General features: G+C 41.7%; 1 protein-coding gene across 1 annotated transcript in view; it reads right to left on the bottom strand.

Moving 5' to 3' along the window:
- Positions 1 to 13,563, bottom strand: part of LOC143106164 (D-amino-acid oxidase-like) — a 97,066-nt gene extending 83,503 nt beyond the window's left edge. Inside the window, exons 1-2 of the mRNA XM_076270372.1 lie at positions 13,370 to 13,563; positions 12,883 to 12,997 (exon numbers count right to left, since the gene is read on the bottom strand). Coding sequence (XP_076126487.1) covers positions 12,883 to 12,997; positions 13,370 to 13,563 — 309 coding nt within the window. The remainder of the gene's footprint in view (positions 1 to 12,882; positions 12,998 to 13,369) is intronic.
- Positions 13,564 to 15,428: the final 1,865 nt, after the last annotated feature.

The following is a 15,428-nucleotide window of genomic DNA, read 5'->3' on the forward strand; positions in this document are numbered from 1 at the left end:
CAACCTAACGATGTGTCCCTTTAAGACTGTGTGTTGCAATGCATTCTGGGTGCTGTGCTGTGATCCGACGGCTCGTCACCTGACCCACCAAACACAACGATGCTTGAACCAGAGCACTTGAACTAAACGCAGTAAAAATAAATAGCTACCAAGGCTCCAAATAGCAACACACTTACACCGTAGCATAATGAGGGTATCTACATGTAAACCGAAGCATTCAGAACTGTGTAAGTCTACAGGCAGTTTATTAAAAAGAACGTCAACGGGTCAACGTCAACGATAAGTAAGTTAGGCTAACGTAAACGTTAGCTATTTGCTGTTGTCATATGCTAGTGCTATATGCTTTAGGCTGCGTGATGGCCATTTATCACACTCATTTTAGGTACTACTTTTACGAGGTCTGTAGTTATGTCAAAATGTATCTTATCGTTGAACAGACTACATGGTTATCTTCCTTAGACTTCGTAGATGTAGTTACTACAATTTGGAAGCGAATTTCGAAGTGTAAATATGGTTTTAATGTGTAAACAGACCAACCGCAATTTTGCAATTAAGTGAATGGAGTCTTTTTAGGTAGGGCTACTAGGCTCACGAAGTCTGTAGTTCTGTCAAAATGTATCTTATCTATGAACGGACTACATGGTTATCTTCCTTAGACTTCGTAGATGTAGTTACTACAATTTGGAAGCGAATTTCGAAGTGTAAATATGGTTTTAATGTGTAAACAGACCAACCGCGATTTTGCAATGAAGTGAATAGAGCCTTTTATGTAGGGCTACTAGGCTACTTTCACGAAGTCTGTAGTTCTGTCAAAATGTATCTTATCTATGAACAGACTACATGGTTATCTTCTTTAGACTTCGTAGATGTAGTTACTACAGTTTGGAAGCGAAATTCGAAGTGTAAATATGGTTTAAATGTGTAAACAAGACGCCTGATGTTTAATATATGTTAATGAATGGGCACAGTATTATTGTGTACAGTAATGGGCTATCAGTAGTATGTAAACAGTTCATGTGTTATGTGATTTACATAAACTAGTAAACAACAGAAATGTTAAAAGCTGGTATTGTGTTTCCTGAATTCTTACATTCAGGCATTCAAATGAAATGTAATTAAATAGCATACCAATCATGCAACAATGCAAAAACAATGAAACTAGTGTAGGCCTAATTATATTTTACATTAGTAAAGCAGTACTCAAACTTTTGTGAACAATCTTAGCTCTTTAAACATTGACTGTTTTGAAGTGCATGTATAGCAATATAGTATAAAAATAATAATAATTGTGATGATATTACAATTTGATGGGAGGTGGGAGGAGGGGGTGGGTTCATGTAGGTGGGCCCTATGACCCCAAAGTATGCCTTGACTGGGCCTCAGGTCAAAGAAGTTTGAGAAAGGCTGATGTAGACGACAAAGCAGCAAGGAGGCGTCGTGTGATCATTTAAACAAGTTTTATGACAAGGTCCATGAGGGTGGGAAAAATCGTACATTTCTGTGCAAACTTTGCCCGCACTTCAGTCACATTGTCTTTTAAGAAAATGCAGTCCATTTTTCGGTTTCAGCAGTCAACAACCTCAGAACTGACCCTTCAGGCCTCTCAGGAGGCACTGGCCTTCTAACCTAGCGACCACCTGAGCAACCAGCATGATTGCCCTAGCAACCAGCATAGCAACCACGTTATTTATGCGTTTTAGCTTATTGGATGTTGCGTTGATGCAGATAACTTTTGATCCGTGTGCCCGATTTTCATAAATGAGGTATCGTTGGAATCCTTGGATGAGGCCAAGTTCCGTGCCCCAGATCAAACCCACTCTTGCAGTTCCTCGGAACCGCAATTCTAGTTATATCTTCCTATTCACCCACTTTTTGGCCGAACTACTGCTCCTAGACCGTTTGAGCTATCGACGCGGTTCGAACTCCAAAAATTCAGGCCCGAACCGGTGTAACTTGTTGCGTTTTTCGGCCCCATTGAAATGAATGGCGGAATGTTCAAGGATTCTAATTCCGATTGTGACATCACAGCTCTGATTGTTTAAGCTTGCACCTGGAAGAGCTCTAAGCCACCTGGCAATGTCTAATGGGCTGGGCTGGGCTGTCTGTGTATAATGAAGGTGTGTGCATTAGGGCTGCACAATTAATCGAATTTTAATCACGATCACGATTTTGGCTTCCCACGATCAAATTTGCGTGATCGAGCGATATTTCAAATGCGTGCTCTACCCATAGAACCAACCTGGCAACCCATAGAACGCTCCGCAAAACAAATCAAGCGCTCCTTAGACCTGTCTGACCATGTGCCTGCATGCAGCCTACCAATGTCAGCTGTTCCCTGCACTGCTCAGCCTGATGCACTGCGGACTAGTGACATTATGTTAACTATTAGTAGGCTAATTAGATTATACAATAAACGACGATCAAAAATCAATGTGTGGCACAGCAGAAGGCCAAGAGCTTGTCCCTCGAAGCGGATCATCCATTGTTCGAAAATATTTCGGATTTCAGGCAAGTTAAGTTAACCAAAAATATAAGCAAGGCAGGGCTCTCAACTCATACCGTGAAACACATCACATGACGTAAACCACACATGCCTTTTTTACCACGTTAACTTTTAGTCCTTGTTTGCTTCCTCTGATAGCCTATACTGTAATAAGAGTTGAGCTAACGACGGGATCCGAGGAAGCAAACAAGGACTAAAAGTTAACGTGGTAAAAAAGGCATGTGTGGTTTACGTCATGTGATGTGTTTCACGGTATGAGTTGAGAGCCCTGCCTTGCTTATATTTTTGGTTAACTTAACTTGCCTGAAATCCGAAATATTTTCGAACAATGGATGATCCCTTCGAGGGACAAGCTCTTGGCCTTCTGCTGTGCCACACATTGTTGATCGTCGTTTATTGTATAATCTAATTAGCCTACTAATAGTTAAACATAATGTCACTAGTCCGCAGTGCATCAGCTGAGCAGTGCAGGGAACAGCTGACATTGGTAGGCTGCATGCAGGCACATGGTCAGACAGGTCTAGGAGTTGATTGTTTTGCGGAGCTTCTATGGTTATGCTAGTCCATTTAATTGGGGACGCATTTGAGCGTGGGAGAGAGGGCGATGGCAACAGTAGTTCCCATTACTGACCATTTATAAACTGTGAGAGGGCACAGCCATAGGCACAGCACTACCCATATAGGCTATATTTGAGTGGAGCTGGCAAAGAGTCTTAAAGTGACAGTGCACCATTTATAAATGAATTAAACAGCATCAAATTAACAGTATTTCTTAAGAAATTAATTTTCTACAACAAAATTATTTTGTCATTTAAATAATACAAAACATTATTATTATTATTATTATTATTATTATTATTATTTGTGTGTGGCCCGCTGGCCAATTTTCAAAACCCAATGTGGCCCTTCAGTCAAAAAGTTTGGACACCCCTGGACTAACGATTACAGTAAACTTATGAACACGCTAATGAGGAGCGTTGGGAGGATTCCCGGTGGGCGTTTTCCCAAATATTAACAAAGTAGCATGCACAAAACATTTGTTTGGAAGTTGTTTGGAAGTTTGGAAGTCGCAGTCAAATCTATATCTGCAGTAATTTAGTGGAGTAAATGTGAGGGGAAGAATTTGGGTGAGCCAGATAGCAAGTCCAATATGTTTAGGGAAAAAATATTTTTGTCACTAAAATTAATTAATAATCGTGATAAATAATCGTGATCTCAATATTGATCAAAATAATCGTGATTATCATTTTGGTCATAATCGTGCAGCCCTAGTGTGCATGTAACTTTTGACCCGTATTCCCGATTTTCATAAATGAGGTACCGTTGGAATCCTTGGATGAGGCCGAGTTCCATGCCCCTGATCAAACCCACTCTTCCATCTGGGAACTTTTCATTGAAGAACTTTTGGGAAGGGGCGGACATACTGGTTAGCTGATTGGATAAACCATCTGTCTATCACCACCTTTGTTGGTTATCGACGGGCCAAATCAACCAATTAGATGAACAAAGTATTCTTCTAATGCCGTTTAACATACAATTAAGTTAGGTAACGTGACAAACGTTAAGATGTTTTAACTTTCCATTTATGAACCTAATCAACGACAATTCCCATCAAGTTTCACGGTAGGCCCTACACTTCTGAAGATAGTATATTCCTCCATTATGAACTGGAATCAGCCGTGGAGGATGTCTGTGTCGTTCATTCCTCCCAGCTGCATGGCTGAGACTCATAGCTTCACAGTTTACCCAGGAATACTTTCTAATTTGAATAAAACTTGCGCGATAGCTATGCTCATCTCTGTGGATGCCGTCATGTTGTTCGTTGCGTCACACCTCAACCCGCCTCAAAGCCAATGCTGATTGGACGTTCGTTTGGTGAACTGCTCCAAATTTTCTTTAACGGAAAGTATCCAGACTGATCTGCGAGTGAAACCCTGAAGCTCGCGAGATCAGGATGGTCTCACGAGGCTAGTGTTACACCATAACTTGCATCAATTGAATAAGAGCAGCATACTGGGGCAGGGTTCTCAAGTTTTGAGCTCAGCTTGGAGTGAGATTGGGGGGGGGGGGGGGTGCACTCACTCACTAATTATAAAAACCTTGAATTTGTCATTGTAATCTATACATCCTATATCTTGTTTTTGTCTGGGAAAGTATAATGCATAGCCTATGTCTCTTATGTCAGCCTTTTCAAGGGAAACCATTTGTTTTTTTATGTCACCAGGAAGCATGTCAGTAGAAATAACTTTTCATATTTAGGTGGGATAGATTGGAATCTTGATACATAATAATCGTGACGCTGGGATATTCTATGGCTCACCAATTTACGAGATGTAGGCCTATATGTACTGAGTGAAACAAATATTTTATTTATTAGGCTAATTGCTTTATTCACTTGAGTAGCCTATATTGTCACTGAATCATTAGACTAAGCATGTGCATGCCAAAACCGAGGACAGCAAGTTCATTATACATTATGGTGGTTGGCAGGTCATTGTCTGCAGCAGTCCTGTATGTTTAGAAAAAAATGTAGGCCCTATGTGTAGCATACTCGCTCAAATTGATAACACTCGTTAATAATAAGCTAATTTTCCTTCATTGTTGACATGGTCCATGGAGGATCAGATGGGTGTCCAGGGACCTGATGAACACGGCGCTAAAAAGCACAAACGAGTGCGAAAGTTGCAGCCGTGACGACAGGGAAAGTGCAGGCAGTCACGAGAGTGATTGGTCGTGTAAAATGAACGTTGCTGATGTCTGGCTTACACAAAGCTATAACGACACAATCATTAGGTTTTCTTAATGACCGACAGTTTAGTTTAGTTTATAGATAAGAAATAATTTTGCCATAAAGTAGGCTAGGCCAAATGTTCGTGAAAAGGCTTGGTTTACACACCCTGTAAAGTACCATAAGTAGGCTGGTTTACCAAATGACAGACAGTTGAATTTCTGAATAAAAAGAATGTTGGTGCAGTTTTGAAATCTTAAACGTGTAACCCCACACAAGCATAACGTGGTTGTAGGGAGGGGATGTGCTATTTTGGAATTTTACCCGGATACAACGAATAGCCTACTATTTTTTGATTGGATGTCGGTGGCTATTTATTTTTTTGATTTTGCTGGTGAGTGGTGTGCTAGTTCTGAACCCTGCGAGAAATCCTCTCGTATCCCTGCACCTCCTCTAATAATTATGCAGATACCTTGACATCCCTAGTAATATTTCTGCGTGAGAAATGCAAGGTGTGGTGTGTGAGCGTGTGAACTTGTTGAATTGCGTGTGTCTCACGCCCATTGCATGAGACTTGAGAACCCTGCTGGGGTAAGAGGTTCAGTCCCAGTTTAAATTAAATTTAAGAAGGTATTATTTCAACTACAGACAGAACAATGCAGAGACAGAGCATGTCATGAATGTGTGTGACTGTGAGCTATGTTCCGTGAATACAAATTTAATGATGGCGGAATTCGCTGACATTATTATTACTAGGTCTGACTGAGACTGACAGCTACGACGTAAACCTAACGTTTCGCGCTGGCTACACTTGCGTCTTTTGATTGGATGAGCGCCAGTTTCTTAATCACAACAAAATACATGTATGTCATTGATTGGTTGCATTTGAAAGGTTGCATTTGAAGGGCGTGAAAGGCGAAATAATTTAATGTTGCATTATCGAATGTTATGTTTTGTATCATGGACATATTTGTTGCAAATCTCCCGACCACTATGTCGACCCGAGACCGCAAGACCAAGACAATGAGACCAAGACAAGACCGAGGGATCCGAGACCAAGACAAGACCAAGACCAAAGACGGTCGAGACTGTGACAAGACCGAGACCACGTAAAAGTGGTCTCGAGACCAAGACCGGTCTCGAGACATCCAACTCTACTATACACCAACTGGCCTGTAGGTGGCCGGAGACAGTTTTCTGTGAATATCTCGAGAACCGTAGGGCCTAGGAGGTCCACCTTTTTTATGTATGTTGGTCTTAACGGGGCATGTCAACCCATCCCATTACCACTTATTTCATGTATAGCGCCACCTAGTTAAAAATTAAAAAGCAAAAAATTAGGTGTTTTCATCACAATATCTCTGGCTGACAAGGTCAAAACTGCACAAAATTAAAAGTGTAGGATCATTATGACACCCTCCGAATGCATGCCAAGTTTTGTGTACTTTCGTTCATGGGGGGCACAATAAAATAATTTATGTGTACATTTAGTGACGTACACCAACAATGATTCCCGGGACACTGAAAGACTGGGGTACACAAAACTTGGTGGGCATGTAACCCCACATGGATAGCATGGAACCGTCGTTTTTCGTTTTGATCTGTAGCCCCCCGGCTGGACTGGACCCCCGAAAGGAGGGTAGGGCAGACACAGTTCTCTGTGAATATCTTGAGAACTGTAGGGACTAGGATGACCATTTTTTTCCGTATGTTTGCCTCCAGGGGTCATGTTAACCCATTTCATGTACACACATGTGCACAAACAGATACACACACACACACATACATTCACAGTAATCATACGTATGACACATACTCACACAGTAGACATATGTACGCTTGCACAGGCACATACGCAGGCACACACACAAGCGCACGCACACGCACGCACGCACACACACACACACACACACACACACACACACACACACACACACAACATAAACATGAACATGCACACAATTCAAGAATTTCTCAGAATTATGAACAGGCAAGATGGAGGTGGGGTTGTATAAAATGAATTTTACATGTGAAATCTATGAACTAATCATGTTTTGGTACTTGTTGTCTAGCAGATATCAGTGAGAATTGAGTACGTGTGGATAATGCAATTTAGTGAGACAGTTAGAATCATATAGGCCTTTCAGCGTGATTTATTTTTGTGGGAAAAATGTGCTGGACTGGGCGGCGGTCATATTTTGTACCGCTCTGCGGTACATCTAGTTTGTAATGTTTTGCATGAATGTGCGCTGGTGAGCGTTTGTGGATAAGAGAAGCAGGGTGGGTGGTGCACCCGCCCATGTCATATGATAATGCGCTCTTAAAATAACATATAAACAACTCGCCATGGATTTCTGACCAGGTTTCTCTTGATCAGTGGCATAATGCGTTTTAGGTGCGATAGTGATTTTTAGACAATGCGCCAGACCCCTCCTTAGGTCATTAATTGTCACACCCCTTGGCTCGTTGTTCAAAAAAAGAGACGGGCATGGCGAAAAACTCAAGTCTACGGTAGGAATAAGCTTTGCATCATGATTATAGACTTTAGACTGTGCTTTAGACCGTCATGATAGAGGCCTAAGCGTTAAGTGATTAGTGACAGTGAGGGACCCGGGCTTTGTTGATGAGGCCAACTGCAGTTTTTGCCATGAGGTTTTGGTACCTGATGGACCACAGCCTCCTGCCGGAAGGGAGTGGCTCAAAGAGACTGTGTCCGGGGTGGGAGGGGTCAGCCACAATCCTACCTGCCCGCCCCAGGGCCCTGGAGGCATGCAGATCATGGAGGGATGGCAGATAGCAGCCAATCACCCTCTCAGCAGAGCAAATGATACGCTGTAGTCTGCGCTTGTCCTTGGTAGAGGCCGCAGCATACCAGATGGTAATGGAGGAGGTGAGGATAGACTCAATGATGGAAGTGTAGAAGAGCACCATCATTGGCTTTGGCAGGTTGTATTTCTTAAGCTGTCGCAGGAAGTACATCCTCTGCTGTGCCTTTTTGGTGAGAGCACTGGTGTCCAACTCCCACGAGGTCTGGGTGATGATGAAGCCCAGAGAGCAGAAGGACTCCACAGAGTCTACAGGGGAGCCAGTGATGGGAGCGGGTGTGGCTGGGTTCCTCCTGAAGTCCACAACCATCACCACTGTCTTTAGAGCATTTAGCTCCAAGCTGTTTTGTCTGCACCAGGACACCAGATGGTCAATCTCCCACCTGTAGGTGGACTCATCACCATCAGAGATGAGCCCAATGAGGGCGGTGTCGTCTGCTAACTTTATGAGCTTGACTGACGATTGATTGATGGATGGAGGTGCAACTGTTTGTATACAGAGAGAAGAGTAAACGGGAACCGGTGCTGATGGTCCAGGAGTCAGAGACATGTTTCCCCAGCTTCACATACTGCTTCCTATCAGACAGGAAGTTAGTGATCCACCTGCAGGTGGAGTCAGATACATGCAGCTGGGAGAGCTTGTCCTGCAGCAGAGCTGGGATGATGCTGTTGAAGGCGGAGCTGAAATCAACAAACAGGATCCTGCCGTATGTTCCTGCCAAGTTCAGGTGTTGGAGGATAAAGTGGAGGGCCATGTTTACTGCATCGTCTACAGATCTGTTGGCTCTGAATTGGTCCAAGTCGGCTCTCCTTCCTCTCAACGATACTATGAGGCAAGCTTCTTTACCAAGCGATATTCCAGTGGTTGATCATTTTAAATACCTAGGCTTATCAATTTTTCCCTCGATTCAATCAACCGTCTTTTTTAATTTCAACTGGACTCTCAGGCAGGTGGAATCTGATTCCCAATTCATTTCGAGCAAGAGCTGCCATCATCAAGATGAACATCTTACCACGGGTCAATTTCTGTAGTTCAATGTTGCCCTTAGCACCTCCTGCTGGACATTGGGAGAAACTTCATAAATTAGTGTCTAGTAGGGGTGTAACGGTTCATGTATTCGTATTGAACCGAAACGGTACGGGCGTCGCGGTTCGGTGCATGAATTTACATGGAGAATACACGGTATAAAAATACATAAAACTCGTGTGCGGATTAATTAATGTCATGCGCAATTACTGTTAAGTAGCGAGAGTTACGGGAGTTCTTTAGCGACACCTAACGCTAATCTGTAGCCTCGCCTTAGCTCTGAAGCTCTGAGTGGCGCCTATGTTTTTTTTTGTCAGGTCGTCGGTCGAGTCCGTCAGTCATTAGCAGCACTAAGGTTAGACCCACAAGAGTTAGAGGATCCGCTGGTCTCTTTAAGATCGCAAGTTTGAGAACTTCAGTTACAGTAACGTTAGTACAGGCGAAAGAGTGGTGGATAAGATGAAACTGTGTGTCGGCGTTGTTCAGCAGGGTATGTGAGTGGAAAAAATGCTACACATATTCGAAGTCATCACCCAGATGATGTAGGCTACCAATCACTGAAACGAGGGGAAAAAACTTCGCCTGCCCTTCAGTAGCCTTTGGATACACATACAAATAGGGCCAAAACCTATGGCTTAAATTAAATGATTTCGTAATGACAGAAAGCTATGTAAATCGCGTGGTAATTACCTTTATGTTGGGGTAACTTGTAACTTCTCACATGAGGAGCTGGTAGTGTTAAGTGCATAGACAGTAAAATAAAGTGACAACGCTAACCAGGCTAATAAAGAAACCATGCTACGGTGAGTAAGGCTAGATTATTACTTTACACACAATAAAAAAAATATTGACCCTTCCATATACAACTAAACACAGATGTTGAAGGTCTTGCTTAAGTGGATTTTTAAAATCATTTTTCTATGTAATTTGCACTTTCAGAAATAAGAGATGCTGTAGGCCTATTTTCAGTTTTATAGCTGATTGTCTTATTTTGTTTACAAGTTACAGATGGAATCTGGGTACTTATTGTACTGTTTAGCCTACATCTTACACACTTCAGGCTGTTGCAGATAGCTCAGGGAAGAGACTGTATGACACTAGGTGGTACAGCCTGAGACATGTACAAAATTTTTGTTTTGCTTTTCCCTCCATTGTACCGAACTCGTACCGAACCGTGATGTCCGAACCGAGGTATGAACCGAACCGTGACTTCTGTGTACCGTTACACCCCTAGTGTCTAGGAATGTCTGGAAAGGGAAACGCCCACGGATCAAAATGTCCATTTTGCAGAGGCAAAAACTATCGGGAGGTCTTGGGTTCCCAAACTTCCAGTTTTATTTCTGGTCCTTAACACTTCGTCCTCTTCATACCTGGTTAAACCCGGATGCACAAGTAGCTTGGCGTTCTTTAGAAGAAAACCTAGTAAGACCACATAGGCTTCAGGATTTAATCTACTCTAACATCCCTTTTAAAACCTGTAAATCCAAATTTGGTTCATTAATCTCACATCTTCTTTCCACATGGAGAAACATGGAACCACAATCTGAAAATCTTTCAAAATTCCATCCTCACCTTCCTTTATTTAATAATTATGCCCTTCGCTTCGGTGGTCATCCGATTTCCTTCCATCAGTGGAGCGATAAAGGGATCAATACCCTTTCCGACATTACATCAGGTAATGTACTCAGATCTTTTCAAGTCACATTACAACTTACCTGGTACCTCTTTTTTCTTCTACCTGCAACTCCGCAGTGCCTTACGGGCATATGGTGTCCCTTGGGGAGAACATTTGGAACCTCATCCGATTCATAGAATTTGTGGTATTGCATCTACCCGAGGCTTGGTCTCCTCTCTTTACACATACATCACCAAACATGCAGAAAAACCGCTGCAGGTTGATAGTCACTGGAGCCAAGATCTCTCAATTGCACCTAACACAATCAATTGGTCTACAGTCTGGTCAAGGATAGTCCTATCATCGCGTAATCCCAACCATCAGATGATTCATTATAATTTCATACACAGACTCTACTGCACTCCCCGTAAATTATTTTTAATGAATCTCTTTTAATTAATCTCCCAACTGCCAGCTATGTTCTTCAGGTACAACAGGAACTTTTGTTCATATGGTCTGGGACTGCCCTGGTGTGAGAGATTTTTGGAGTATGGTCTCCAATAAGATGTCCATAGTACTTGAGCGTACCATCCCTTGTTCCCCAACTATCTTATTGCTTAGTGATTTTACTGGCCTAGACCTGTCTTTGATGCACCAACGCTGGTTCCTGGTAGGCCTAACTGCTGCCAAGAAGCTTATAGCTCAGAGATGGAAAGCACCTCATGATCTGTCTTATCAACACTGGGTAAATACAGTTATAGATCTGGCTAGGCTGGAGAAATCAGTGGCCATTATGCATGGTGCTCAGGTTAAAAACATTCATTTATGGTCATCCTTTATCGACATTATGTTGGGATAGTAGTCATGGTCTTATGTCCCCTTTCTGCTTACTCTTCCTTTTTCATCTTTTATCTTAATTTGGCATACTAATTTTGTCAACTTTGTTGAGCTGTATCAGATAACCGAATCTCTTTCTTTTTGGGCGGGGGCGGGAGGAGCAAGACCTGGGGATGGGGGGAGTGAATGTGGTTGAATGCTGTATGTTGTTTTATTTGATGTGTGTTGTCTTATTTGTTGTCTTAGATGTATTTCAGTTTGTTTATGTGTTTGTTGTATGAAGCAAAATACAAAAAAATTGATCACAAAAAAAAAAAAAGATCTGTTGGCTCTGTAGGCAAACTGCAGGGGGTCCAGGAGTGGGTCTGTGATGGTTTTAAGGTGGGATTGGTCTGTAGTCATTCAGTCCTGTGATCTTTGTTTTTTGGGGACGGGGATGATGGTGGAGGTCTTGAAGCAGGCTGGTACATGGCATAACTCCAGTGAGATGTTAAAAATGTCTATGAACACTGGAGACAGCTGCTCGCCACAGTGCTTCAGGGTGGAGGGAGAAACAGAGCCTGGTCCCGCTGCTTTGCGGGGGTTCTGTCTTTTGAACACTCTGTTAACTTCCTTCTCCAGGATGGAGAGAGCGGTCATTGTGGTGGAAGCGGAGGAGTGGTTGGGGGCCTCTGAGTTGGGCAGTTGTGGAGGGGCCTGGTCCTCTGTTGAGGTAGGGGAAGAGGGACTGTAGGTCTGGTATAATAAATTATAATGATTAGTAAATAAATAAATAATAGTAATTATTTAAGATTAACCTAGATTGTTTTCTTATTTGTTGCAAGATGTATGACCATATTAGGCTTAGGCTATAGTCTATTTAGTAGGCTACATCAGTCACGCCTATTCTTTGCTATTTGTGAGTCCCACTGTGTGTGCTGCCTGTGCAATAGTGTTTTGGTGTGGGAGATTCTAATTCATGAGCTCCACAACAACAACAAATCATACTGGCTTATTTTGATGTGAAAATGCATGCCCAAAATGAGTTGGATAATTATATTCTTAGTTGTAAATTCCCAGTATGTCCTGCTGGTGACCTCAGTAAAAAGTACCTGTTAAGACGCTCTTAGTCAGTAACGAGTATTCTGGATCACCCGTAGATCTACGAGATCTATGTTCTTAAGCAACAATGGTTTCGAGAAACAGTCTGCAAATCTTAAGACATTCGTAAGAGGGACTTTATCACCGAGGCTTACAATGCTTTCGGGAAACCGGGCCCAGATCTGTAGGGTTAACAGACGTTTAAGCAGAACTGACTATTAGATTGGATATATAGGACCACAGAAACTTGATGGTTGTAGCACTCACAGGGGCTGACTCTGTACACAAGTTGTAGCCAGACTGAAGGAAGATACCCATTTGTATAGCATCTGGTGAACGCAGGAAGCTTAGCAGATAATCAAAGGTCTCCTTGTTCCATTTCCTAGAAAATATTTACCAAAAAGATTTTTGAAATTCATTGAGATGCCTCATGGATAAACAGTGCAGCACTTACACGCACAATTGCAACCTCTTTGAAAACAAACAGTTTGTTAACACACATAATTATGCCCTATAATTATATTATATTTATGCAAGCCCTTTACCTAGAATTCCTATATGTTTTTACACTTTTTCTTTGTGGTTTCTCAGTGGCTTCACAGCTAAATACTTCATATTTTAAAAATGGATTTTGTGATAGGAACTGGTTTTCATTGACATTTTATGAAATATTAGAATCTTTGACAATGTTATCTGCAGAAAATATGAATGAATTTCAAAAATGAATTTCAGAATATTTGGGTAAAATTCTCACATCTCCTGATTGTTGCCCTTGTCATAGAGGTATGGCTGCCAAAACCCAGCTGCTCCATCACTTGTTGTAAGAGGGGTGAAACGGTCTGCGTACACCTCTATGATCAGTGGACTAGCTCGCTCATGGTACTGCTCATAAATGCTCTGAGCAGTTGAGAGGCCAATGACTCCGGCACCAATAACTGCTACACGCATGTCTGGAAAAAAATACAAAGAAATACATGTTACAGTTATCAGCATACAACCCGAATTCCGAAAAACGTTTATGCTTTGTAAAATGTAAATAAAAAAAGAATGCTATGATTTACAAATCATGTCAACTATATTTAATTGAGAATAGTTCAAAGACAATATATCAACTGCTGAAGGAGAGAAATTTTCAAATATAAGCTTTGAATTTGATGCCAGCAACACATTTCAAAAAAGTTGGGATGGGGGCAACAAAAGGCTGGAAAAGTTGTGTAATAATAAAGACAACTAAAGGAGGAACATTTCACAACTAATTAGGTGAACTGAGGGCCCTATTATCGTAGTTTAAAACGCATGATCACTGGCGAAAAGTTTAGTTAAATTTAGGATGTCCAGTTGGGAGTGTTTTCGTAATCAACGTTGGGCGGATGGCTCAACAAGGCAAGGTTTCAATGAGAATGACACCTGTCATTCCCTTTAACAGCGAGCAGCACAACTTTAAACAGCGCATTGGTATTTTGATAGTCACCGGCACATTTGAAGGAATCGGCTTGCACACAAGACCATGGAACAGTTATTCCACTAAACCATGTTTTTAGTGCTGTCACTAACGACTAATTTCAACTAATTTTTTGATTAATTGACTAATCTAAACGACTATTTTTTTTAACAAAAATCAAGTGTTATTTCGTTTTGTCCATTTTATTTTGAACTCAACTGACGGGCCAAAACATAAAATATATATCAGCCTACTTTTGTTAGAAACTCATTAAGTAAACTGTTAGGCTATAGTACACTGTAGTGGACACTATGGACATAATTCACCATACTGTGTTATTGACATGTTCCCTTACTTAACTATGCTTGTGCTAAGTGTGTTCTGTGCTGTGAGTTATGCTACGATCTGTAACCGATCGTCCAAACGAATCCTGTGAACGCACTGCCCGAAACCACACTTTTTTGAAACCAGGTCCCAGGGTGAAAACATTTGAAACCGTACCCCTTGCGTGTTCATTTGGACGGCGAAACCACATACTTGTGTATCAATGATGTCATCGTCATACCTCAGCTGCCCTGGACTTGACACTCGTTATAGTATTGCCTAGCAATACTAATTTTCATACATGACATTACCTACGATTACACTCAGTAGGCTAAATATCACAACTGGTGCTGCGCAGCGCTAATAGCTTATCATGACTTGGTGGACTGAAAAGTGTTTTTCCTATGTGTTTTCTTGATGCATTCTAGCTACTGTCAGTGACTGACACGAGAGAACTAGTCAGAGGTTATTAGGGAAGTGCGGTTTAAGTTGAAATGAATTTTTGCATAGTGCTGGTGTCATTCATTCATTTTACATGTCTTACAACATAAATAAATACATTCATAGTCTAGTGCAGTGTTTTTCAACCTTTTTGTGCCACGGCACACTTTTGACACTTAAAATGTCCCACGGCACACTAACATCCTGTGTGAAGAAAAAATAAACATACCATAGTCTAAAACTTCAAATAATACACAGATATGGCTTGTTTTATTGAGCAAGACCTGCTCAATAAAACAAGCGCCCTCTGTTTCATTTGTAGGTGACTATATCTAATTTAATTGTTGTTATGAACTGGATATGTGATGATTCTGTGAATACTGGATATGGGGCCCCCGTTGTACAATGCCTGCATACCACAAATAGTGCAATCATACAATCAATGAGAGCATGTGGTTATAAATTCTTTGATGCAACAGTTGCTTTTCTGGAGCAGTGAGTGACATTTGGGTAATTTTCTGTGGCACACCTCATGGCACACTAGTGTGCCCCGGCACAGTGGTTGAAAAACACTGGTCTAGTGAAGTCAGATATGAGCATACAAATC

The sequence above is a fragment of the Alosa pseudoharengus genome, unplaced genomic scaffold (assembly GCF_046254945.1).
Source record: "Alosa pseudoharengus isolate Yale_2024_CS ecotype anadromous, Long Island Sound unplaced genomic scaffold, YU_APseudo_1.1 YU_APseudo_1.1_scf_6, whole genome shotgun sequence".
NCBI lineage: Eukaryota > Metazoa > Chordata > Actinopteri > Clupeiformes > Clupeidae > Alosa > Alosa pseudoharengus.